Source organism: Cheilinus undulatus, linkage group 6 (genome assembly GCF_018320785.1).
Source record: "Cheilinus undulatus linkage group 6, ASM1832078v1, whole genome shotgun sequence".
In the NCBI taxonomy this organism is placed as follows: domain Eukaryota; kingdom Metazoa; phylum Chordata; class Actinopteri; order Labriformes; family Labridae; genus Cheilinus; species Cheilinus undulatus.
In genome coordinates, this window is record NC_054870.1 from 43,919,425 (window position 1) to 43,946,698 (window position 27,274).

Here is a 27,274-nt window from a genome sequence, read left to right on the forward strand (position 1 = left end):
GGCGCAAAATGATGACGTTGCAATACGCTCGCATCATTTTTCAGATTTTACTTTTTTGAGCATTTTATAATGGAATTGCACCAATATTCTTAGACAATTAAAGATATTTAAAAATGAAACAGCTGCCAAAATAGACAATATTTCCAGAAAAATCCAGAAAGGATCACATTAGATATAGCAATATCAACATGTATTTTGACATCATAAGCTTATTTTGTCTTAATGTATTATATTGTAATATTTTTATGTAAATAATTTTGTAAATGTAATAATCCCCCTAAACTCTTCTCCGATTAAGTCAGTTTATTATTATTTCCAATTTCATTATTAATAATAATAACTGCCCCCAGGGGGGCAATTCAGGCAGTAAATATTTTTGCTCTTATTATTTTCTGTCAGCTATGTGTTTCTTAAATTATATCTTTAATAAAGTCATTTTAACCACATTTAGGCTGGGGCTCTGAGTTTTCTGCCATTTTCTGCACTGTATATTGTCTTTTTATTTTTGTCTTTTTTAAAAAATTGTGTAAAATTAAACCAAACCAGACAACAGGTGAAATTTAGCATTTGTGCCGATTCCACCATAACAGTGATGTGTATTGCAAATATGTTCAAGAATGCACTTAATGTCTTAATTCACTACAATTAAATGAGTTAATTTAAAAATTAAAGGTTTTGGGCAAGTTTGAGTTTTCCCAATGACAGAAACATCCCCACCAATATTGTTTTTTATAATGTAAAATAAAAATTCACAACATTTGGCAGACTCTTTTCAACACTAGACCAGAACAATAAAGCCAATGCTCAGCATCCATTGTAAAATAAATTTGCATGGTTTTAAAGATTTGTGATCAATGTAAACTCAAACAGTATTTTGAAACATAAAAAAGGAAACATGCTACACTTGAAACATCAGTTTAAAACTTCAGCTTTAATGAACAAGTTTGTTCACAGAGATGACTCAACACTCTAATTATACAACAAAGATTTGTGCTAAATGGTAAGCAGACTTCAGCTTGTATAGCACTTTTCTAGTCAGCCAAGATCGCATCTCCTCATTCACATCCTTTTACTCCACATTCACACACTGATGGTGCTATGGAGAATTTGCCATCAGTATTGGCTAGTCCCATTCAAATGCAGCCATACAGATTTCACACCACTGACACAGCAGGAAATGTTGTCCAAGGACACGTTGTCATGTGCCTGCAGGAGCTGTCTTCCGATTGTGAGACGACCGACTCTGCCACAGTGGTAAAATGAGATCAAAAACATCATGTACTGCCCACATTACATTGAGCATTTCATTTACTCTGGCTGATATGTTTGTTGAACAATTTGGAACATCTTCAATTTGTTTTTTGTGTGTTTACTCTTCAGCCATATTTATGAAAATCAAACACAATCCCCATTCCAAAAAGTTGGAGTGCTGTGTAAAATGTAAATAAAAACAATGCAATGATTTGTACATTTTACAAACCCACAACATAACATTAAGAACAAATAAGATGTTGAAACTGAGACAAATCTCAAGAATGTAGAGACAAGGCAACTAAAGGCTGGAAAAGTAAGTGGTACTAATGAAAAACTGCTGGAGGAGCATTTTGCAACTAAGTAAGTTAATTGGCAAGAGGTCAATAACATGGTATAGAAGGAGTTTTTTAGAGAGGCAGAGTCTCTCAGAAGTAAAGAAAGGCAGAAGTTTACCAACCAGAAAAAAACTGCGCCTAAAATTGTGGGACAATTTCTGAAAAGTGTTCCTAGATATAAAACTGTTAAGACTTTGAATATCTCGCTATCTACAGTACATAAAATCATCAAAAGATTCAGAGAATCTGGAGAAATTTTAGTGTGCAAGGGACAAGGTTGAAGGTCAATATTGAATGCCCATGATCTTCAGGCCCCTAGACAGCATGGCATTAAAAACAGGCATAATTGTTATGTACTGGGAATCACTGCGCGGGATAAGGAACACTTCCAGAAATCATTGTCTGTCCATAAAGATTGCTGTGCCATCCAAAAATGCAACTTAAAGCTGTATCATGCAAAGAAAAAGCCATGTATGAAAGGGATCCAGAAACACCACCATCTCCTCTGGGCCAAAGCTCATTTAAAATGTACTGAAAGAAAACAGAAAACTGTTCTGTGATCAGATTAATTAAAATGTATAAGTATTCTTTTAGGAAACCACAGATGCCGTGCCCTGTGGACTAAAGGGAAGAGGGACATCCAGCACACAGGTCAAAAACCTGCATTTCTGATGGTATGGGGTTGCATTAATGTCTAGGACCTGGACAGCTTACCCTCCTGGAAAGGCACTATCAATGCTGAAAAGTATATAGGGTTTTGAGAGCAACATTTGCTCGCATCCAGACAACATCTCTTTCAGGGAAGGCCCTGCATATTTCACCAAGGCAATGCAAAACCACATACCACATCTATCACAACAGCGTGGCCTCACAAGAGTCTGTGCACTAAACTGGCCTTCCTTGCAAATCATTGCATTTTTTAACTTAGATATTAAGAATAACACCAACATATCGAATATGATGGCATTCATCAAACAGTTTCAGTGGTTTACACAACTTGAACTTAAAAATTACATTCAAAGACAAATGCAGTAAAAACGATGGGAAAAAAAACATCTTTATGGCCTCTGAAACTGTATGAAAAAAAGACATGATCTGAAAAATAAAAGGCACACTTTTATTCAGTAGTTACTGGTGTGAAAGACCGCATTGGCTGACTACATGTTGGAAAAAATGTAATTGTGTGTGAATATATTGCATGAATAAAATGCATCTGATGTGTAAAGGCCTTTACTCTGAAAAATCTGCCACAGAATTCAATACAAATGGCTTCTAACCTGTATGAGTTTGAGTGTGTTTATTCAAGGCTGCCTTTCGACTGTAATTTTTTCCACAGATGCTGCAGGGGTAAAGCTTCTCACCTGTGTGTGTTAACATGTGGCGTTGCAACACATAGTTATTAGAAAGGACTTTACCACATGTTTTACATAAATATGCCTTTCTGGTTTCATGAGCTCGAACGTGTCTGTTTAAATTTGTCCACTGCCTAAAACGTTTCCCACAGGTGCTGCAGGAGTAAGGCCTCTCACCTGTGTGTGTTCTCATGTGGACAGTCAAATCATATTTAATTCTGAAAGATTTACCACAATTTTTACAAGCAAAAGGCTTTTCGCCTGTATGAATTAAAATGTGTCTATTCAAGTTAATGCAGTGAAGGAATCTTTTCCCACATGTTTTGCAAGAATATGGCTTCTCACCTGTGTGAACTCTCGCATGAATTTTCAGTAAATACAAGTGCCCGAATATTTTTCCACAAATCTTGCAAGTATAAATCTCCTGACCTTTGTGGACACGAAGATGTATCTTAAATTCCGACTTACCCACAAAAACTTCTCCACATGTGTCACATTTGAAAGAATTTTTACCAGTGTCAGGTTTACAGAGACTATTTGATAATTCAAGGGAGTGGCTTGAGCTTTCATGAAGAAATGTTTCTGGTGTTGAGTCGCTGTGATTGCTGCTTCCATGTTCGTGGTTCTCAGTAACATGGGAGTTGTGAGTAAGGAGCTGGTGGACCACCTTTAGTACTGATTCACTGTGGTCATTTTCCTCACAAGTAAAAGCCGACTCAAAGTTTTCAGGCTCCTTCTTCAGCTCAAGCTGCTCTCTTTCTTGACTGAAGTAGACTCCCTCCTGTTCCTCTTTAATCAGTGGAAGCTCTGGATCCTCTAGGTCCAGTCTGAAGTTCCTCTCCTCATTACAGGGCTGCTGGTCAAAGAAAACCCCCTCTTCCTTACAAATATGTTGCTGTGGGATGTCTGGAACCAAACAGGACAATGGGAGTGAAATACTGAGATGTAGGACAAGAACAAAGACAGCCAATAAGATGTGCAATTATACGAGTTTTCAACCCCATTGGATGTTTTACCCTTTTATTGATTTTATAAATCAATCATGGTCAATGTAATTTGGTCTTTTTGATGAAAAAATTACATAAAACCTCTTCAATGTCAATGTGAAAACAAAAACATTTTGCCCTCTACTGTAACAAGCCTTCCCCACAGGATGATGCTGCCACCACTGTGCTTCAAAGTGGGAATCGTGTGTTTGTGGTGATGTGTCCACTAAACACAGCATTTTGTCTAATGGCTAAAAATCACCTTTTTGGTCTCACCAGACCAAAGAACTTTCTTCCATTTGACCACGGAGTCTTCCACATGCTGTTTGGCGAGCTCTTGTCGAGATTTAACAGGGGTTTTCTCTAACAGTTTCCTTCTCGTTGGTAACGAACCCAGGTAATAGATGTTGCTGCAGAAGCTTGGAACTCCTTCAGAGTAGTCATAGGTGTCTTGGTGGCCTCTCTTAGTCTCTATCTTGCATGCTCTCCCAGTTCATGAGGACGGCCTGATCAAGGCAGATTTACACATGTGCCTTACTTCTGCCATTTCTTGATGATAGATTAACTGAACTCCGGGAGATGTTGAGCACTTAACAACTTTTTTTAGGTCAGTCACTTTAAAGACGGTGAATATTTATACAGTCACTGCTTTTACATTATATGGTTTATTTGATCAACAACACTCTGTAGACAACTCTCTTCACCTAGATATCAAAGAGGTTTTAACCCCCCCCCCAGCCAAATTTCATTGGCCATGATTAATTTCTAAAACCAATAAAACAATAAATAAAACATCCAACGGCACTGTTTTTGAAGGGGACTGGGCTGCAAATGGATTATGCTACCTAGTAAAGAGCACAAGCAACAACCCAGAACAATGTCTAAGGGGAAAGCATGGTGGAAAACTACTCTTGCCGTGATTGTGGAACATATGGTGAGTTTTTTCTGCTGTTTTCGCGTGGCATTGTTTGGTTGCGCTTTCCCATTTGTGCCATGTTACCTTCAACATTTTTGTTAATTGCTTGTCAATAAACTTTGAATATGAATAGGCTTTAACTTGCAGCGCATGACAAAAAATTAAAGGCTTTTGGGATAACACGTTCATGACTTGTTTTCCTCTATATGTGCAGCCAGTTTAACAGAGTTTTACACACCTATTCTTTGTAACCTGATATCTGGTTTCAATACGATATCCAGCAGTCTGCGCTGACGGTTGATCTCTTCTTCATACTCGACGACAGCTCTTTTAAAAGCTCCAAATATTTCTTCGGCAGCAGCCGTTAGTCGTTCGCTAACAAAGTCCCTTAAAGTATCAACAGAAGACATTTCTGTCAAATTAAACGAGGAAAGACCAAAAACTAAGCTACGGCAAGAGTAACGAGTGGAAGGAGATAATTTTGACAATACAACGGTGTGATGCAGCCATTGGATGCGACTCGTTCGCTTCCGCTGTGTCACACCACTGAATGCCGACGGAAACGGTGTAACAGACTGTCGTTCCGCTTTTACCTCACATTTTTAAAGGGATAATATTTTACCCTTTTAAGACAAGATTATATAGGTCTCAGAGATCCCCAAAACATGCCTGTTAAGTTTATTACTGAAAACACGCGAGTATAGAAATTTTGCATGTCTAAAAACACCTCTGTTTCAGCCCTGCCGAGAATAGCCATTTCTGTGTATGTGGCTTCAAATGGTAATTAGCTGTCTGACTCCACCCCTGACGACATCCCTCTCAGGAAATGGATGCAGTGCTCCTGATGTTGCAGACGCTTATCCAGAGTTTAGGACTTGACTGGGATTTGAATCAGCAACCTCCCAGACTGTAGTCAGCAGGGTAACCCACTGAGCTATCCAGCATCTCAGCTGGCAGCTGAGAGGATCAGTATAGGAGGGCAGAACTTTACTCAAGGTGGAGGAGGACCAAACCTGGGGGGCGGGTGCTTATGCCCCATGTGAGGTCACTAGGTGTTTCAGCACACATTTTCTGAAAGGTGGAGAAAGGGAGGGGGAGAAAGAATGGATTTTTCTGGTACTTGAGAGGATTGTGGACAGGCCAGGGGCACATATTTTTGTTAGAAAAGCCTGAAAAAGTGATTTTTGCATAATATGTCCCCTTTAAATCAAATGCTTAATTTAGCATTTCATTTAACAAACAGGGGATTAGACGATAAAAACATTATCACAAAAAATGCAACCTCTTTGTCCATTGTAAAGATGCCAAACTTCACTATACTCACAAAGAGCCGTTATATGTTTTATGCTCCATCAGTGAGCTTTTTTTCTTGATGAGGGTTAATTTGAGATTTCTGAACCGTCTTTTAAAGTCCCTGTAAAGTGAAATCTGTAAATGTTGTGTTACTGAATCCTTGATTTAGACTGTTAGTTTTCCCCTCTTTGTCGGCTTGGTTTTATTTGAGCAGAGCAAATATAGGGGGCCATGACATCACGGGTCTTGATGGGGCATTATACCGCACCCCCAATGCTTCAGTACAGTTGTTCGCTGATGTCACTGCCTTCACTGAAAGTCAACAGCCAGTTACATGCTGTGTTTTTGTTCATTGTGTGGTGAATTTCCCAAATCTATCTGCCATGGTGGCCTACGGGTCATTAAAAGTATCATAACAGAGAGACTTGTACAAGAAAACAGTAGTCTGTCTCTGGGCTCTGGCCCAGAGAAAGGCAGCTGGGCTCTGATCAGAAGCACTTTCAAAATGTGAGAGTGCTGAATTTCTGGTGAATGGGTGAGGCTTCAGCTCATTCAATGGACACCCACACCATCCTAGAGCAGATTTTACTGCCTCATTTTTCATAATTTTGAAGCTTTATTTTATAAACTGAGAGATGTTTTTCATGGCTGAATTTTTGCCTGCCATACAAAAACCTAAAATACAGATTTTTTTTAATCACTTCACAGGACCTTTAAGCTATCATTCACACATTTTGCATGGTTGGAAAGTGATATTCCCCACAACTTCATACTTTAATAGATTTAAATACAAGATTGGTGCCAGAAAAAGATTTAGTATGTGATTGATTTAATGGATAAAAATGGTCAATGCATGTAATTCAATTAATGTATTTAATATTATAATGTTAATTGCTCCTACAAAGAATTACTTCACATTTCTTAAGCCATTCCACTCCCTCTAATTCACAAGATACAAAATACATTGACATATTCAAATTTAAAACTTTTACAACTGAAAATTGACACAACTGGTCTCTTTACTCCCCAGACATTTATAGGTTGTTGTTCAAATAACTGCTGATGCTACACAACAGAAAGGGTGGCCCTGTCCTTTATTTTTTTAGATGTGTTGCTGCTATCAAATTGAGTTAATATTTTCTATGAAATTCAATATCTGATATGTTGTTTATGGTCTGCTGTGAATAAAATATGGATTTATAAGATCTGCAGATCATTGCATTCTGTTATTTACATTTCACAAAGTGCCCCAGTTGCCCCATTCAGCTCAAACTTTGAAAATAACATGAAAGAAAGACAACCTACACTGACATTTTCCAGGACAGCACAAGATTTTCCTGATTTCTCTCTGACTCCATATGCTTTCCATGTCTGGTGAATTGGTCAACTGTTTCAAAAGTTTACCAAGAGCATGAGAACCCTATGACTTTTTACCTGTATGAATTCGAATGTGTCTGTTCAAGTTTGAGCTGTGATTGAATCTCTTACCACAAAAGCTGCAGGCGTGCAACTTCTCATCTGTGTGGGTTTTCATGTGGATCGTGAGTTCAAAACTTGCTTTGAAAGATTTGCCACACTCTTGGCAAGAAAATGGCTTTTCACCTGTATGGATTCGAATGTGATAATTCAACTTTGACTTTGTGTAGAATTGTTGTCCACAGGTGCTGCAGGAGTGAGGCTTCTCACCTGTATGTGTTCTCATGTGGGAATTCAAGTCACTTTTCAACCTGAAGGATTTACCACATGTTTTGCAATCAAACGGCTTCTCACCTGTGTGGATTTTCATGTGGGTATTCAAGTTTGAACTCCGACAGAATCTTTCCCCACATGTGCTACAGGTGAAAGGTTTCTCACCTGTATGTTTTATCATGTGTGCTTTCAGTATATAGTTATCAGAAAATAGTTTTCCACAGGTTTTGCAAGAAAAGGGTTTGTCTCCTTTATGAGATCGAATGTGTCTATTCAAATTGGACCTTTGCTTGAATCTTTTCCCACAAGTGTCACAGGAATAAGGCCTCTCACCTGTGTGGGTTATCATGTGATCATTCAATTCCCCTTTTGATCTGAAGGATTTGCCACATGAGTTGCAGGAAAAAGGCTTTTCACCTGTGTGAATTCGAACATGCTTATTCAAATCTGACATCTCATAGAATGTTTGTTTGCAGGTGTTGCAGGAGTAAGGCCTCTCACCTGTGTGGGTTTTCATGTGGCGTTTCAATAGATGGCCAAATTTAAAACCTTTTCCACATGTTTCACAAGAATATGGCTTCTCATCTGTGTGGATTCTTGTATGAAGTTTCAGCAAATACAAGTACTTGAAGATTTTCCCACAACTCTTGCAAGTATGTATCGTCTGACCTGTGTGGCCACATGGATGAAACTCTAATTCTGAATCATCCTTAAAAGTTTCACCACATGAGTCACATTTTAAAGACTCTTTACCTGTAACAGGATTACAGACATTTTCATTTTTAGAAAGTCTGTTTGCTAGCTCTGATACTCGTTTTGATAAGGAGTCTCCATGATTGCTGCATTCAGGATCTTCATTCTCAATAACATGAGAGTTGTGAGCGAGGAAGTCAGGTTTTTGTTCACTTTCAGAACTAATAACAATAATGTTAAAGCTTTCAGTCTCTTGCTTCAGCTCAAGCTCCTCTCCCTCATCATGGATAAAGTGTTCCTCCTGTTCTTCTTTAATCTGTGGAAACTCTGGGTCCTCTTTGAAGTTCCTCTCTTGGTTAAAGAGCAGCTGGTCAGGGAGAGCCTCCTCCTCTTTACAGATGTACTGCTGTGGGATGTCTGGAACAACACAAAACAAAAGGAATGAGATACAGTGGCTAACAAGGTAAGACTATTACAGCCCAGAAAACCCTCGTCTTTATGTTTGTTGTTGTTTATGTTTATGTCCAATCAGTTTAAGCTGAACTCCAATCAAGGTGTAGAAACATCTCAGCAAAGACCCTGAGAAATGAGAAAAACCTGAGCCAAATTGTATTATTTTTGCAAACAGTCTGATTACTTATGTTAATTTGATATTTCAGTTATTTCTTATGTCCAATAAAATTGCAAAAAATCTGTTTTCACTTGTCGTGGAGTACTGAGAGTAGATTACTGAGAGAAAAAAAATTTTTTAACAACTGTGGCATCAGACTGTAACACAACAAAACTGAAATAGTCAAAGGGATCTGAAAACTCTCTGAATGCACAGTATGTTTATAGACATATTTTTATTTATAGCATACTTTATTTGATCAGAACTGTAAGACTGTATAAATTCTAAACACACCATGCATTAGCAGCACTTTGTAGTTGGGTTTGCAATCTGACAAACACATTAACAGTGTTTTCCCAGTGCAAGTCTGTGACAGCAGTGTATTGACGCTGTGTTGTCATTAAGCTTTAAAACATCTATATTCGTTCTTTGACAGCGTGGTCTGGTGTCCCCATCTGTTCATTCATATTGTGTCATGGTTTAGTGGGAACACGAAGGACTACACAATTTATAAAACGCCTTGACTAACTGCCGTGATAGCAGCCTGAAAAAAAAAACAAAAAAAAAACAAAAACAAATTAGCGTTTGCCTTCGTCGGCCGCCGTAGCTGTTACCCTTAGAAAAAACGCAGAAGACTTCGGGTTACTTATTTAGAAACGGTAGACTTTAGAATTTGGGTTTCAAACTACTTTTAAATATTTCTTGTTATATAAGGACAATGGAGTCTACAAACCCGTTCTGTGTAACATGATGAAGTTCCAAACGATATCCAGCAGACTGACGGTTGATCTCTTCTTCTTTTAAAAACTCTTTTAAAACGTTTAAAAATATTTCTTCGGCTGCATCCGTTAGTCGGCGGTTTACCAATCCTATTAAATACTACAGCAGGAAATGTATGCCATGTTAAAAATCAGATAGGCAAGCTTAAGCTGAAGTACTGCCTTGAATGATACTACGTTCAAAAATCCTGCGCGTCCTTGTTTACTTCCGCTGTGTCACACTGAAAAATACCGTCCATGGTGCAATGGGGGCTTTTGTTCCGCTTTCATCTGCTATTTTAATTATTTTCTTCAGTCTAGTCTCACATGTCTACTGTTAAAAGGAAGCTAATTACTACACGGCGTCTTTCCACGGCGTCCATATGGAGGTAGTTTTTTGGTGTTACTTTGAGGGCAAATATTTCTACAGCTGCAGCTGTTACCTGGCTTGATTACAAATCCTCCCAAATAAACAAACAAATGCACTAAAGATATTTTTGTATTTTACAGGTGATAAGAAATCCGTCAAATGAAGGAGAATGTTTTTTAAAGAGGTTATTTTTGGGTTCTGTAGTTGTTATGTTTGCGTTTGCACGTGGCAAAGCACTATGTCAGGGGTGCCCAGACTTTTTTCCATCAGAGGCCACATACAGATATATATAAAGTTGGTGGGGTTACTTTCATATACCTCACCTTGAGGATATCAAAGTAAGTAAAACCAGTCCAATGTAGGTTAATATATGCTCAGTGACTGGGCACGGTATATGGCTATTTAATGACTGACAAGGCAAATAACCAGTCATTTTAGGGAGTTTGGGGTGGCCAATCAGATTTCAGGGGCCATTGATATCAGCCACTGGCTCTGTTCCTGGTGCTGCTATTTGCTGTTGTGATCTATCAGGGTATTATAAAAATTAAGATATTGTTATTATTTTGGTTGCCAATTTATTTACCGAAACTGAGAAGAATAGTACAATCTAGTACAAGCTTCATGCTCTAATGTGGACTATTTTTCATTTAATCTCAAGAATTTGTTGAGGAACAGTCAAATATGGCTTGCGGACTGCATTTGACACTAGACCATGGTTTGGACACCCCTGCACTATGTAGACCCTAGTTTTTAACAGATATGCAGTGCATACTTTATTAATAAACATATTAAATGTTCTCCTTTATTTCAACCTTCTATCAACAGACAATTTTATATTTATCCCATAACATTGTTACAATCTCTTGAACTATCTCATCTTCCATTCAAAAGCAACTGCAGTCTGGAATATTTTTGCCTCTATAAGGCACTCTTACTTTATTATTTTGGATGATCTAATACAGCATGTATTGTTCACTTTCCACTGGATTTATCACATCCCTATTTCTTTAAAAGAATTTTTTACAGAATGTGAAAATTAGCAGTGCATTATAACCCCATATTTTACTGAAAACAGCATGCAAGAAGTTGGATTAAAAGTTTCAACAGGGTCTTGTTACCATATTGCTACGCTAGCTTATACTACGTTTACTAAAGCTAACTAGGTTAGCTTCATACTGTAGCTACATTGTCTACATAGCTAACTTAGCCATGTTAGCATTGGCTACATTTGCTTAGGTTGTTAAAGCTAACATAGCCACATTAGGTTATATAGTAACAATAACTCTGTATAGTGTAGCTATGACATTGTTATTGACATCGCATGTAGAAAAATATTTATTAGAAGAATATTTGATTTTTTTTTTTGTTTCTATATTTATATAGATTTACATCCTCAACATCAGGTTAAAAACAATGACTGTTGTTACATCTTAAATACTGGGAAGTATGATGTTGCAGTAGTTAGTGCTGTTGCCTCATAGTAAGAAGGTTCTTGGTTCAACTCCTGGTCAGACAGTGCTTTTCTGTGTAGCTCTCATGATCTCCCCAGACATGCATGGGTTCTTTCAGTTTACTCCAGCATTGTCCCACAGTCCAAAGACATTTTGTAGGGTAGATTGGAGTCAAAAATGCATGTGGTGGGACTTTGGGCATGTGTGGTTGTTTGTCTCTTCATGTCAGCTCTATAATTGGCTGCCGACCAGTCCTGGGTGTACCTTGCCTTTTGTGGGGTGAAAAAGAATCGAATCGCCATGCTCACAATGAGGATCTTGAAGTCAGTGTCTCTTTATTGAAGCTGTGCACAGAATCTCACACAACACAGGAATGTGGGAGAGGAGCTCCCTGAACAGAGAGAAGTATCAGTATTTAGGTAAAATACAGATCACAGCATGCTTGCATTCTTCATAGCATAGGAGAGGCTCTCTGTTGAAACTTTAACTCCCTATCTTCAAGGTCACCAGCCTATCTCTCTGGGCAAAAAAGAATCATTATAGGCGCAGAGTAACGAAAGTGTTCATTATGTGAGCACAAGACCAAGAAGGCCAGCATAATCACTTAATTAAAAACAAAGTGTAGTATTTTTTTTCCCATCACCTTTCATCCAATGACAGCTGGGATCGGCTCTGACTTCCCCACAACCTCAAACAGGACAGGCTGTATAGATAATGAATGGGAAGATGGATGGCTGGAAGTTCAATGTTGCAGTGTTACTTGCTTCCTCTGTAAAAATATCTAAAGTATCCTCCATGTCTGCTCACAACTTGTTAAGAGTGTCATTCAATGTGCTGTGACATAGATCATTTAAAGTGTCTTTTCCCACTTATGTTCTTTCTCCTCATGTGGCTCTGTCAATTTCTGACAACCCTGACTGATCTTCCTCAGGGTTCACTGTAAATGTTTCTCATCTGCATGAATCTGAATGTGACTAATCAAATCTGACTCATGACTGAATATCTGTCCACAGATTCTGCAGGAGTGCAGGTTCTCCCCTATGTGGGTTACCATGTGGCTTTTCAACACACGCAGGTATCTGAAATCCTTTCCACATATTTTACAGGAAAACGGCCTCTCACCTGTGTGCGTTCTTATGTGTTCTTTTAAGTGACATTTTGTTTTGAAAGATTTGCCACACGTTTTGCAGGTAAATGGCTTTTCACCTGTGTGAATTCGAACGTGCCTACTCAAATCAGACATTTTGTAGAAAGTTTTTCCACAGAAGCTGCATAAGTGCACCTTCTCACCTGTGTGTGTTCTCATGTGGAATGTAAAACTACTTTTTAATCTGAAATATTTACCACATATTTCACACTTAAACGGTTTCTCACCTGTATGAATTTGAACATGAGTATTTAAGTTTGACCGTCGACAGAATTTTTTTCCACAGGTGCTGCAGGAAAACAGCTTCTCACCTGTGTGGGTTCTCATGTGAGCTTTCAGTGCATGAGTAAATTTGAAGCCTTTTCCACATGTTTTGCAAGAATAAGGCTTCTCGCCTGTGTGGATTCTCGCATGAATTTTCAGTAATGACATGAAACTGAACATTTTGCCACAGCTCCAGCAAGTATGTACCGCCTGACCTGTGTGGACACGTAGATGTGTCTTCAGTCCTGAATTATTCTTAAAAACTTCGCCACAGTGGTCACATTTAAAAGACTTTTCACTTACATCAGGATAACAGGGATTATCTGATAATTCCAGTGAGTGACTTGTGCTGTTTTGAAATCTCATGTTTGGTTTTATTTCTCTAGTTGATAGGGAGTCACTATGATTCCCTTTTTGAGGATACTGGTTCTCAGTTACATGAGAGCTGTGAGCAAGGAGCTTGAAGTCCCTTTTTAGTTGGAGTTCAACGTTGTCGCTTTCTTCACTGGTGAGCGTAATTTCAAAGCTCTCAGTCTCCTGTTTTGGTTCAAGCTGTTCTCTCTCCTGACTGATGCAACGTTCCTCCTGTTCCTCTTTAATCTGTGGAGGCTGAGGGTCCTTTTGGTCCAGGCTGGGGTTCCTCTCCTGGTTACAGAGCTGCTGGTCAGAGAGAACCTCTGTGTACTTACTGACATGTTGCTGTGGGATTTCTGGAACAAAACAGAACAAACAAATTAGATACAAATGTCTGACATGAATAAAGACTCGCGGTAAGGGCTGTAGTATAGCCAAAGAGGTGTTTATGTCAGAAGTGAGTTAGGTTGAATGTATTACAGCTCAATTATTTCTTATTTTAAGTTAGAAAACAAAACATCACCTCATAACACCGAAGCACATTTTACCACAGAAAGTCCTATAGTAGAGCCAAGAGTAGATGACTTACAGTATGTGAACTGTGAGTTTAGTGTGACACTACCCCAGCTAGAAGTGCAATTACATAAGTCATAACATAATAAAATAAAAGAAATCCATAAAATTACATGAAAAAAATCAAAGTAAGTTTTGTGGTACAACCAATGGCTGATGATGTGAGTTTTTTGTACTAATGTGTTAATTTTGGCAGCTATTTTCAGTACAGACAGAGGATTAAAATGTCCTTCAATTTTCATCACAATTCAATCATTTTTAACCTTTATAAACTTAGCACAAGAAGTAAGGAAATTTGTGTTTGGTAGATTATTTCTTTGTTGTAACAATGCTTCTTGGCAATAAATCTTATACTTTTGGAAAGCCTGTTTATTTCCCTTTTAAATGGTGCCACATTTGTAAGGAACATACATTTGTGAGATGAGCAGCAGAGCTGAGTATGTGGGTTGCGCCCCTGAAAAATGTGCCAAATCTTCTCTGCCAATGCCAAACAGCTTATTCATGGGCGCAACCCACTTACTCAGCTCTGCTGCTCATTCCATAAATGCATGTTCCTTACAAATGTGGCACCATGTGCTAGCTTGTTTAGTTTTCATGCAGATCTGTGCAGTTCCTTGGATCTCGGGGCATTTTTTCTCTCTGATATGCATTGTCAGCTGTGAGGCCTTCTATATCGATGTGTCTTTCCAAATCAAGTCCAATCAATTTAATTCACCACAGGTTTACTCCAATTAAGATACATAAACAGCTCATTGAAGATTCTGAGATATGGAAGGCACCTGAGCTAGATTTCTGCTGTTTTTGCAAAAGGGCCTGAATACTTGTGTTAATATGATACTTCCAATTTTTCTATCTTTATTTAACAAGCAAATAACTAGAATTATGTTTTCATTGCACCATTATGGGGTACTGAGTGTAGATTAATGAGAAAAAACAGTATTTAGTTCAACTGTAGCATCAGGCTGCAAAACTGAAACAACAAAACTGAAAAAAGCTGAAGTGGGGGTTTGAATACTTCCAGAATGCACTGTATTTGTGATGAGTTTTTTTTTTTTACCCTAAAGCACAGAGTGACTCTTTTGAAGAAATTCCAATAGTAAATTCTAAAGATTAAGCATAGTTAACTGTAATTTTCCAAACTGAAAATATGACATAGGCTAAACATGCAGTAAAACTTGCAAATTGGTTTTGTTGACATTACACCTGGGGAGAGCTAGCTGATTTTTTTGCAACATCTCTCTTCGTTTCTGTAACTTGCACAGTCACCGCGCATTCAGTCGGCGTAGCATAGAGGTTAACGCAAAAGTCCAGCTCGGAGAGGTTTAAGGGAAAATCAGGTTGTCGATTACAGTTAATTGAAATGCGTTGTTGTAAAAACAACGCCCAACCGATGAGTTGTTGTCTCTGGAAGGCCAAATCTTTGACTTAAACAGTGTAATGTCAGTGTTATGCACAGATTAAACCACAGGTGGGCAAATAGGAACAAGACTGCATTTTACCAAATTTAAACAATGGTTTACACACCTATTTTGTGTAACCTAACGTGAGGTTTCAAAACGACATCCAGCAGTCTGCGTTGACGGTTCAGCTCTTCTTCATACGCGATAACAGTCCTCTTAAAAACTCCAAATATTTCTTCAGCTGCTGCCGTTAGTCGTTCATTTACAAATCCTCTCAAAATTTCAACTGAAGACATTTCTGTTGGCTAACTAGTGAGGAAAACGATGGTGTTGATGCGGAGTCGGCTTCTAGGTGCTTGAACTCAATTTAGAAGACCGTCTCGGCTTCCGTACTTCAGCTGTGTGTCACACTATTTTGTACCGACTGTAGGCAAAGTTTTTTTAGAAGCCGTGTTTTTCTCTCCAAGTACGCTTTATGTATGTAACCATGAAAATGTATCTTAAACTACTTTTTAAATTATAGAAGTATTTATGGGAATTTAACGGTTAAACAAAGAAAATCGCTGTGATCATCGTCATTTTAAGTAGACTAGTGAAAAGGAAAAATGCCTCACTGGTTGAGGCCATAGACCACTGAACCCTGAACAACCAAAAAGCCAAATTGTTGAAAAATACCTTTGAAAGAACCACAATATAAGTGGTGAAAAGTGTAAAGAATGGTTTAAAGTGGCAATAAAAATAAGTTAAATTGGGCAAAATGGTCAAAAAGCAGCTAAAAAGGGTAAAGGCATAAAATGCCAAAAATTGGGTGAACAGTGACAAAAATGGGGAGAAAAGGTGGCAAAAAGGCAGAAACGGGCAAGGTTTGAGTGAGAAGTGACTCAAAAATGGTCAAAAAGTGGCAAAAACATGACAAAAAAATCGGGGGAAAGTTGCATTTAATGACAAAGGGCAGCTTAAATGAGTGAAAAGTGTCAAAAATATGAAAAAGCAGAATAAAAGAGACAAAAAACTGGGCAAAATTGGGTAAACACTGGATTATAATGGCATGAATGGGCAAAAGGTGGCAAAAAGAAGTGAAAACAAGTGGCCTTAAAGCAGTAAAAATGGATTAAAGTGGCAAAACAAATTGCAAATAAGGGCATTGGAAATATACAGACAAAAAAGAAAGACCGACAATTAAATCCAAATGTGGGAAATAAACTGATTAATGTGACTTGTATTGGATTATTTCTGAGGTCAAAGTTTCCCTTTTTAAAGGTTTTCTGGTGTGAAAATATTTTAAAGTAAACCATAAAGGACCCACAAATCATCACAAAAGAGCCACATGTTGAGTATCACTGCCATAGACTGTAGAAAATATTGTGACACAGTAGCAGACTCACAATATTTTGGGGGCTTGGGTGAAAATTATAAAAACACCAGCACTCAAAGAGTTGCCATTTATAGTGAAATTGTTAGAAACACTGGTTAAGATTAAATGTTTCATTATGATCAAACCTAATTAAAAGGTGTAATGAAAAAGATGAGTAAGCATTCACTTTTGAATTAAATCACTAGATCACTGGTTCCCAATCTTTTTTCCTCAGGGACCTCCCTATTCACATGTACGTAAAGACCCCAATGGCCCACTTGGAAAACTAAAATCAGTTTCAATTGTTTTCACTGACAAAATCCCACCATAAAAGGCCTAAAAACACTTGTTCTTGACAAAAGATCTATGTATAAACTATCCATTATTCCAAATATGTAGTAGAGCCATTCAAGAAAAACATATTAAAGAAGACCTGGAAAAAGACTGATAAATTGACTTAGTAAATGTAGATCTAGAAATTTGAGGTTATACTCAAATTTTTTTTATTTTTCTTTCAGAAAATGTTGACTGCTTCTGCACAGAAGTTAATAGATTCTCCTCATTTTTCCATCTTTTAGGCTGGCCCTATAGATTGGCTCCAATATTTCTGACTGTATATCGACAAGACAATACAAGAGGCAAACAAGGTGTACAGAATATCTGTATTTCAAATTATTTTCATCAAACACATCAACATCAATACATTCCTTAATATCATCACTGAAGTTGCTCATGAAAATGCTGGGACTTAAGCTTTTCTTAAAAATGGAAAAGGACTGTCCAGTTTGGTGACTGATTTAACCACCATGGAACTCTAGAGAACAAGAGTTGTTCACCTATGAGGGGTGGACTGTAGACCTGGATGAGGAAACGCTGTTTTATACACATACAACAGGGAGTGGAGGGAGTTAAACATACAGCTATGCTAGTACATTTTGGATCAGGTTTGAGTGTGCAAGCAGGAAGACCTGCCATTAAGGCACTGACACAGTCAACATGCAGTATACAAGAGCGTGTACCAGGAGAGTGTTGTATGATCTGGCAGGTAGAGTCTGAACTCTCTGATGTTGTACTGGGGAATTAACATGACCCGACAATCAAGGCCACATGAATTTTAAAGCAGCATTTCCCAACCTGTTTCTACTTGGAATCCCCCTACTTGTATCCAAGAAAAGCTAAGCTAATTAATATTTGAAAAACTAACTTTTACAATCCCACAGCAGATAAAGCCTTGTGCAATCCTTCAGATTTTTGCTGACCCCAAACTGGAAAACAATGTCTTATGGGTTAGTTGACCATCAATGATGCGTCCTCAGCAGACCACATGGGTATGAGTTTGGTTGATCCAAGCTGTAAATCAGTCTGTGGTTGCAGGGCTGAGATGAACGTACGCTCAGTCTTTGAAAGGTAATATTGAAGGAGGTGTTGTTTCATCCATTTAGAAGTATCAGCACAGGCCTGATGAAATCCCCACTGAGACTGAAGTCAGATTATTCAAAGCATCTTGCAAAGGTATGACTTTCTCACTACTGTGGGATCTCCTTATTCAAACTCTCATTTCTGATAATCCTGAAAAGTCTTCCTCAGGGTGCTCTTTGGTTGCTTCCTCAGCTGCATGAATCTTAATGTGTCTTTTCAGATTTGACTTTAGCCCAAAGCTCTTTCCACAGATGCTGCAGGAGTACTGCTTCTTACTTTTGTGGGTTATCATATGACTTCTCAACACACGACTGGATGGAAACTTTTTTCCACATACTTTGCAAGAATACGGCTTCTCACCTGTGTGCAATCTCATGTGTTCTTTCACGTAATATTTTGTTTTGAAGGATTTGCCACATGTTTCACAATTATATGACTTTTGACCTGTGTGATTTATTACGTGTCTATTAAAACTAGACACCTTAAAGAATTTTTTTCCACAGGAGCTGCAGGAGTATAACATCTCACCTGTGTGTGATGCCATGTGGATTCTAAAGCTGCTCTTTAATCTGAAAGACTTGCCACATGTTTCACAAACAAATGGCTTTTCGCCTGTGTGAATCAGAATATGACTGTTCAAGTTTGACCTCCGACAGAATTTTTTCCCACAGTTGCTGCAGGAATACCGCTTCTCACCTGTGTGGGTTTTCATATGAGCATTCAGTGCGTGGCTAAATTTGAACTCTTTTCCACAGATTGTACAAGAATACGGTCTCTCACCTGTGTGGATTCTTGAGTGAGTTATCAGTATTGACAAGTAACTGAATATTTTCCCACAGTCCTTGCATGTATGTATCTTTTGACCTCTGTGGACACGTTGATGTGTCCGTAAGTCTGACTTACCCCTAAAACTTTCACCACATGTGTCACATGTGAAAGACTTTTTACCCGTTACACAATTCTCTGATGATTTAGGGGCATCAGTTGTGCTTTTTTGAAGTCTCTGTTTTAGTTTTGGGGTTTCAGTTGTTGCCGAGTCCTCATGACCACTGCTTTCTGGATCTTGGTTCTCAGTAAAATAAGAGTTGTCAGTGAGGAACTGGTGATCAGTGTCTGTTTCTGGTTCACTGTGCTCACTTTTCTCACTAGTAAGAGGCAACGCAAAGCTTTCAGCCTCCTGCTTAAGTTCAAGCTGCTCTCCCTCCTCACTGGTGGAGATTTCCTCCTGTTCTTCTTTTATCTGCGGAGGCTCTGGGTCCTCTTCGTCCAGGCTTGGGCTAATCTCCCGCTGGTCAGAGAAATCATCCTCCTCCTTATATACGACTACATCTTGCTGTGGCTTGTCTGGAAAGACAGTGAACAAAAGGAATTGGATATTAAGGTAACTTACACGGACAAAGATTACTTTACAGCTCTGAAAAAAGTCATTTTAGAAGAACTAGGCTTCCAATTTCAAAATGGGGTGGGTGGGTGGGTTGTGCTGCAAACATAAAACATAAAGAAATCCAAAAAGCATACATTCATGTTCTGCTGCTTTTTCCCTGGACGTTGTTTGGTTACATATTTTTGTTTCATCTTTAATACAGGGTTGTAACCATCCCAATGCAGACCCACCCACAGAAATTAATAGGCGCCTTACAGCCTCAAAGAAAGGGCCCTTCATGAATCTGATATAATAATATCATTGTATGGATTAGAAGCATTGGCGCTAGCCTCCTGGCTCGCATTCCCCTCCAAAGCCAGGTCCGGATCCACTTGAAGCGGACTAAAAAGGTATGCCATGAGTCGCTGCTGGGGTCATATAAATCTCTTTAGCTTAGTTCTGTCTGGTATGGCTGTACTAAATCCTAAATAAAATTACCCTGTGGTTATGTTAGGTAAGCCCACGACATTAACACCACACAAAAAGGGAAAACGCTCAAACCATTTTAAGATGGGGATTACATTTTGAAACAGCACATCTTCTTAAATACAAAAACTGAGCATTTTTGTTGATTAAATAAGTGATGATTATGATTTTTTAACCACGGATTTGCCAACTTTCATGGCCCCAAAATGTGTGTTAGACACAGTAAGCTTGAAAAAGGGGAAAGCTTATGTCCATTCCATTCAAGTTCATTCTGTATGAAGCTGCATTTTCTACTGCAGATACTTCACAATAAAGATATTTGAAAGAGTAGTTGAATAGAAAGATGTTATTATTGTGCAGGTGTTTTTTCATTAAAACAACAGATGTTAACTGACCTATTTTATGTAACTTAACATAAGGTTTCCAGACAATATCTAGCAGTCTGCGCTGACGCTCGATCTCATCTTCGTAGTCGACGAGAGTTCTTTTAAAAGCTCCAAATATCTCTTCAGCTGCAGCCGTTAGTCGCTCGTTAACAAAGTCTCTCAAACACTCGACTGAGGAAATTTCAGACATATTTAGAAGGTATAAAGTTGCATTAAAAGTGGATAAAATGACTTTAAATACGCGAATTTACGCTTAAACGGGTCATTCCTCTAAACTTCCGCTGCGTGTAACACTATTCGGTTCCGGCAGTGGAGCTTTGTAAAGCTCTTTGTTCCGCCTCCAACTGATTTTGTTTACTGACTTGTACTAAATTCACATACTAAATTAAAAAATAGCGGTTGTGGGTACAACTAGCGCTAAAAATATCTTAATTTACATATAATTATCACTGTTATGATTCACGTTGTTTTGCTATATTAATCTTAAATTGTCGGTAACTGCAGTTTTATTTCAACCCAGAGGTAGGCAGTAAAGACGACTGACAACGGAAATGAAAATAAACGAAGAGGGACTTCGTTTCCTGTCCCTCGTGTGATCCGTCCGTGAGCACGGTTCTGGCAATGACATTACTATAGTCCAGCCGAATTTAAAGTGTGAATCGAGGATTTTATCGCCGCAGCGATGCCTCGTTACGAACTTGCCCTGATCCTGAAGCAGATGCAGCGGCCGGAGACAGCGGCTGCTGTCCGGCGGGCTGTGGAGTCGTTGATGGAGCGGGGAGCGGTGGTGAGGGACCTGGAGAACCTTGGGGAGAGAATCCTGCCCTACAAGATATCCAAACACAACCAGAAACACGTTAGAGGGGCATACTTTCTGATCGATTTCTACGCATCCCCCGGAATCATCTCTGGTTTAGTAGATCACCTGCACCGGGACGTGGACGTGGTGAGGCCCACGGTGCTGAAGAAGGACGCCCCGGTCTCTGGAAGTAACTGCTGTGGGCCCCAACAGTAACCCAATGTAAGGAATTAAACTTATACAGAAGCAAAATACACCATTCAAGGTTTTCAGGATACCAGAATTTAATATTTAACATTTTACCAGTGAAAACCAAATGTTTTGATACCACCAGTCAACTTCGAACTAATTTACAGTCTCCTGCTTTATAAATAAAATATTACTGCTGTCATCTCAGAAGCAAGGGAGGACATGCATACATTTTATTTTTCTCACTCTCCCATTATTAGATAAAATCTTGGGTGTTTTCTAGAGATCTTAAGAAATTGATATATTGTCTTGAGAAAAAAAATCTTTTATACCCCAAGATAAGGTGATAAGACAAGGAAACAATTCGAGATGTCAAGATCAGCTTTTTTGGCCTCTGATCCAAATCTAGTTTTTTTTTAACATTGAGTACCAGTTCCAAGTCCTGGTCCGATACTCATATTTGCCTGGGTTAGAGCTTTTAAAAATAATTTCAATAAACAGAACAGCTACTAGATATAATTTGCCAATGACTGAATCAGTGTTAATATCGTTGACTAAAACTATGACTCAAAATGTTCATTGACAGCCTTTTTTTCATGACAAAAACTAGACTAAAACCAACAAAAATAGATCTGTGATGACTATAACTGACAAAAACTAAGTTTAATTTTTTTCCAGATGACTAAAATAAGACTAAAAGTTAATGTAGTTTTTGCCAGACACTCAAAATCCATGACATTTCTTCACTGTGGGTAAATCTGTCAAAAAAAACTGCATCTGTAGCTATTCTGTCTCTCAACTGTAGAAAGCAGGGACCCCAGGTTTGGCAGAATGCATAGAACACATTATTCTACATGACTTGGTATTAGATTTAGACAAGAAAATAAATACTTGGACTAAAAGTAAAGACTAAAATGTGAGGACCTTTTATAGAATAAAACTAGACTAAAATGTTTTTTGAGTTTTCATCGATTAAAACTAGACTAAAACTAAAAAGGACAGAAATGACCAAAATGTGACTAAAACTAAAATTCATTTTATTTAAAGACTAAAACTAAGACTAAAGTAAAAAAATATCTGCCAAAATTAACACTGGACTGAATACAGGCAAAATGTACTTGTTATGGCAAAACAGGGCCTGTTAAAATGTAAGGATCTGTATCTGCTTTAGACTTCTGTACATCTTTGGTTTTGCCACAGTTTTTCTCCCAGTCACACATTCATGACCCTGGAATCTGCTCTTAGGCCCACTTTTGGGTCTTGACCAGGGCTTAACATTTTGGAAAAATAATATAATTGCAATTACACCCCCAGTATTGTAATTTAATTTGAAATGATTTTTTAAGTTGTGTGTTTTTGACCAAATATTGACAAAATAATCTGGATGTGAATTGTTGTTTTTTAGGGGGAATGATCATTTTTTATGTCGATATCATTTTTATTGATGGTATTAAACTGTTATTATGACACATTCAGGTTAAAGATATATTGCTCCTTGTGTGATTTGAAAATTGCTGAGGGACATATTGCCATTTAATCTAATTTTCGATAAATTCCCCAGGCTAAGTCCTGACCAACCAGTTGAGAACCACTGATCTAAATAATTTAAAGTGAATAATTTCTTTAGCAGAATGCCATTCAATGTCAAATTAATGTAACAACACCAAATATGAACAGTTTATGTCATTATGACTAAATATACACTATAAAACTTGCCTAATGACCAGGAGATGGTGCTATCTGCATTTGGCCTTTTGAAGTTGTAGCTTTCATCAGTCATGCTGGGGATTTACCAAAGTTTCAATTTCAGTTATCACTGTAGCTCCCCAAGATCATGAAAAAAAGAGTTTCTGGTATGATGATTACCCTGCCATCTGCTGTTTTGTGCTCCATTTTTCCATTGTTATTTCACTGTGTGGTTAATAGAGTGCATCCTTCCTTCATAAACAGCACAACTTGTGCTCTAACCCTTCCACCAAAAAGATCTCACTTTAACTTAAGAGATATTTGTAAGATAATGCAGATTACATTGATATTTCTTTCCTGTGTATATTAACTTAAAAGTTAAGTACCAGTGTTGGAAGATATGAAACTTTCAGCAAATATTCATCACTGATAGATTGCCGGTACATATTGGCCATATACAGTACATCGTATATCAGATTTAAATATTGATAAAATGTACAGTTGTACCATCGGGTTAAGGTTGTTTTTTAGGGTTCCACACACTAAAGGAGCCCAGTGCTAAGCTTTGGACACTTTGAATGAAGCCTCAAATGTAAAATAATTGCCAGACTGTCTACTTCCCCACTCCTCTCTCAGCTCCACTTGTCTCAGCCTCTCTTTGCACCAGAGACCTTTGGTGTTCTTTACAGTAAAAAAGCTGTGTATACATCAGTATCAGCTAAAATGAGTCTGGAAGTGCCAGCATTTTAAATATAGGCATATATCCCTAAAATAAACAATAAATTGACTGGACTGCAGTCTTTTCCTGTCAGTGGACTACACAATTATTAGAGTTCGTATGATGAAATGAATAGTGATGGTTCAAAACTTTGCATGTGTTTTGAGCTTTAGTAAAGCTTATTTATTCTTGACATAAGTATTCTTTTATGAGTTTGTATCAACAATTAGGAATGATACATATATTTTAAAAGAAGAAGGCAGTACAGTTCCAGGATTTAGAGATTGAAACTCCATAGTTTCTAAAGAGAAGTGGTCATTTCTCTATAACAAATGTCAAACACAGCTGAAAGTGATTCCCAACATATTTTAGCTCCAGTTCTAAATCTGTTTGACCTAAATTATCAAACAACACATTATATTTTTTTAAGGATTTTTCCCGATTGCATGAATGCAATGCATAAAGCAAATAGGGGGACTGAACTACTAGAAACTCTTGTCACAGGACTACCTAATTGGTTTACTGACTATCAGTACAACCTGGGGTAGTGCAATAAAAACAAAGCAATGGCAAAAAGCCCTGCAAGCATCTTAATTTTCTCTTGGATCCATTATGCTTTATAATTAGTCTGCATGGCTGTTTCTAAAATAAATGGGACAGCCTACATAATCTTAACTGACCAATCTCTCAGTGTACTTTATCTAAAAGTCTGTGAAACTGTTTTATTTTGAAAGGATTGAACTTACAGAACGGAAAAGCAATTTCAAACCAAGTAAAACTGAAAACTCAAATAACCTTCTACAACTATTACCAGCATTTTTGTTATTTTTTGTCTTATAATAACAGATTTATATTTCATTTATTGCTTTGAAACCACCCCCTCATTCTTATACACAAGCATGGACTTAAAATCAAAAATTTATAAATTCAACTCAACTTAACTTAAGGAGTCATAAATTTAATGGAGCTTGCATAATACTACAGTTTTCAACTTTGTAACGCTTTTAATAATCAGATAATATTGATACTTGTTTGGATACCACAGCAGCTGAAAAATAAAAGCTCTGTATACCAAATGCTGAAAGAAGACTCCTGCAAACAGTCTAAATTGTACAAATACATTAGCAGCATTCACATAACCCTAGAGAGTTTAACCATTAGGCAAAAGTAAGTTATTGCCCGGGTTCTCAAGATGTTGTTAATGAAGGTGTGCATCAAATATGAGGTCATCACCTAAAATGATATTCAGTGATTCAGACGCTTATTTTTAAATGTAAATAAGGCCCCAAGAGTGAATAAAATAGCATCAAAATAGATTTAGAGTATCCAAAAAAGTCCCTAGGAACCCTGGCCCAAACAGCAAGGTCCAAAAAGTCCCAAAGTATCCACATATCAAGCAGATTATGATTTTAAGACAGTGTGTAGTTCTCTAGCAGTATTTGATAAGTGATTTCATTTCCAATACAGCTGCCTAATGCATGACGTTTCTTAAAGCTTTCGTGCTCTTCAATTCTATTATTATACATTAAAAAACAGGAAATGTATATTTTTTTTAAGGACACTGTTTTGTCAACAATATGGGTAGTTGTGGTTAATGGGTCATGTTAAACTCTTTAATTGTGTAATGAATGTCTTAGGAGAAAATAAAGATTTAGCAAAGAGTTTAAAATTTTAATGCGTTCAAGAGCAAAGTCCAACCTATTAAAGTGTCCTTGAATTTGAAAATGACTGAAAAAAAACATGGTTTTACAATATCACAACAATGCATAAACCAGACTTTAGATCCTGACAGTATTCTGTAATCATTGTAATAAAAATAGATTCTTACTGAGAGAGAGAAAAATAAAAAACATGTCAGGCCAAAGGTTCATACCACCACAGGATCACATGGGTGAGCTCATTATGGCTGACCTGATTGTCTTAAAGCTGACATGTCAGAGATACTGCCTATAACATCCTAACTGCACCAGTTTATGTCTAAATGTGTACGTCTGATCATGTAGCACAAGGCTTGTAGTAGACATATCACAGATAGATTAGTTTTTTATCAGAAAAGGCTATTTAGTTTACTTTTAAAGTCCAGAGACACGGAAATTAAGTTGAAAGTGACACAATTATATAATTATTTTTATGTTCACCCAAATGGTACAACTCTCCTATTATTATATTTAACCCCTCTTCTGTAAAAAAGTATAATCCATGCCCTTAAATGCGGTCATTGCAAACTTACATGACTTTATAAAAATGAGTTCATGCAGTCTGTGCACTTTTCCTTCTCTTTATGGTGATCATGCTGTGCTGACGGTGCTGTTACTTAACCCTGTGTAATGGTCGTTCCCTTTTGTTTTACAGGCTTCACAGCTCATAACCAGGAGATCATCAGCGTGACGCTTCCCTCCTCGACCTGTATCATAGTTTCTGATCTGCATTTGGATGTCGTGTTGTAATAAAATACTTCTTTTTTCTATCTGCGATGCAAGTTTTCTTTGACTTTTTAATACAATAGTGTAGTCATAGCCATCCTATGTTCTCTTTCATTAGTGGCCTAAATCCAGACAGAGCTTCAAGTAATGAGCTTCTAAAGTTAGGCATGAACCATGCATATCAAGACATACAGACTTCAGCAGATTAGCCTTAGTGTCTTATATATGTTTGTTGTACAAAGAAACACCCTGTAGTCTTTTTTGTAGTGGCAACTATGAATTGTGCTGAAGTATGTAGTGTCAGCATTGTCACAACCTACAGTATGCATGCGAAAAGTGTGGGCCTCTGAGAGGTAGCCGGACTGTGATGGCAATGTGTAAGGGTAGCTAAGGTAAAGATATCTCTGGGCTGGCATGAAGAGGATGGCTCTGGCACGCTGTAGATCACTGTTCATCCCTTTGGATGTGAGATGAGATAAACTGAATGAAATGGTGGCGAAGCGGGCTCTCACTTGACAATCCTGGAGCTCGTCAATCTGCACCATTGAGTCGTGGAGGGACAAAATTAAGGGCGTTAATGGGAGTCTTTCAGTAAGTTCTTACAAGACAATAGGGCACATGTGTCTTGTGTTTTCTTCAAGTCTTTAATTTTGATCAAGTATAAATAAATTCCCATAAAAGTTGCAGTTATTGTGAAATGCACTCTGGGTAGTCATGTCAACTGATTGCATTGCTTTTCCCACATCTTTCATATGCAGCCTTAACCCGTTTGTGCCCAAATTTGTCTCAATACCTTTATGCACATATTTATGTCAAGAGATAAGTGCCACTTTGTCATGGTCTGCACTTGTTTTGTTAATCCCATGCTTTCTTTATTAATAAACCCTTTCAATGTGTGGTAACCAGTGTTAATTCCGTCAACTGAAACTGTGACAAAAAGTTAGTTGACAACCTTATTTTCCTTGAGGGAGGCTATTTAGAGTAGCTAAAAACATAAACATTAGTT

The 27,274-nt window shown here is 37.8% G+C and overlaps 4 protein-coding genes across 5 annotated transcripts; 1 reads left to right on the forward strand and 3 right to left on the reverse strand.

Moving 5' to 3' along the window:
• Positions 1–932: 932 nt before the first annotated feature.
• Positions 933–10,090, reverse strand: LOC121510966 (zinc finger protein 420-like). 2 transcript variants are annotated; one of them, XM_041789397.1, is made up of 4 exons: positions 9,862–10,090; positions 8,327–8,935; positions 3,410–3,847; positions 933–1,243 (listed from the first exon to the last, which is right to left on the reverse strand). In XM_041789397.1, the coding sequence occupies exons 1-4, from the start codon at positions 9,875–9,877 to the stop codon at positions 1,155–1,157; spliced, it is 1,152 nt and encodes a 383-aa protein (XP_041645331.1). In that variant the 5' UTR covers positions 9,878–10,090; the 3' UTR covers positions 933–1,154. The 2 variants fall into 2 exon arrangements, with proteins under 2 accessions (XP_041645331.1, XP_041645330.1); XM_041789396.1 differs by having other exon boundaries at positions 933–3,847.
• Positions 10,091–12,017: 1,927 nt separating this feature from the next.
• Positions 12,018–15,819, reverse strand: LOC121510969 (gastrula zinc finger protein XlCGF28.1-like). The gene is made up of 2 exons (XM_041789399.1): positions 15,570–15,819; positions 12,018–13,828 (listed from the first exon to the last, which is right to left on the reverse strand). The coding sequence occupies exons 1-2, from the start codon at positions 15,739–15,741 to the stop codon at positions 12,642–12,644; spliced, it is 1,359 nt and encodes a 452-aa protein (XP_041645333.1). The 5' UTR covers positions 15,742–15,819; the 3' UTR covers positions 12,018–12,641.
• Positions 15,820–17,511: 1,692 nt separating this feature from the next.
• Positions 17,512–20,718, reverse strand: LOC121510968 (gastrula zinc finger protein XlCGF28.1-like). The gene is made up of 2 exons (XM_041789398.1): positions 20,463–20,718; positions 17,512–19,562 (listed from the first exon to the last, which is right to left on the reverse strand). Exons 1-2 carry the CDS (start codon positions 20,641–20,643, stop codon positions 18,346–18,348), a joined length of 1,398 nt encoding a protein of 465 aa, XP_041645332.1. The 5' UTR covers positions 20,644–20,718; the 3' UTR covers positions 17,512–18,345.
• A 299-nt stretch (positions 20,719–21,017) lies between these two features.
• Positions 21,018–26,312, forward strand: mrps6 (mitochondrial ribosomal protein S6). Its single transcript, XM_041789987.1, has 2 exons — positions 21,018–21,474; positions 26,198–26,312. Exon 1 carries the CDS (start codon positions 21,136–21,138, stop codon positions 21,466–21,468), a length of 333 nt encoding a protein of 110 aa, XP_041645921.1. The 5' UTR covers positions 21,018–21,135; the 3' UTR covers positions 21,469–21,474; positions 26,198–26,312.
• Positions 26,313–27,274: the final 962 nt, after the last annotated feature.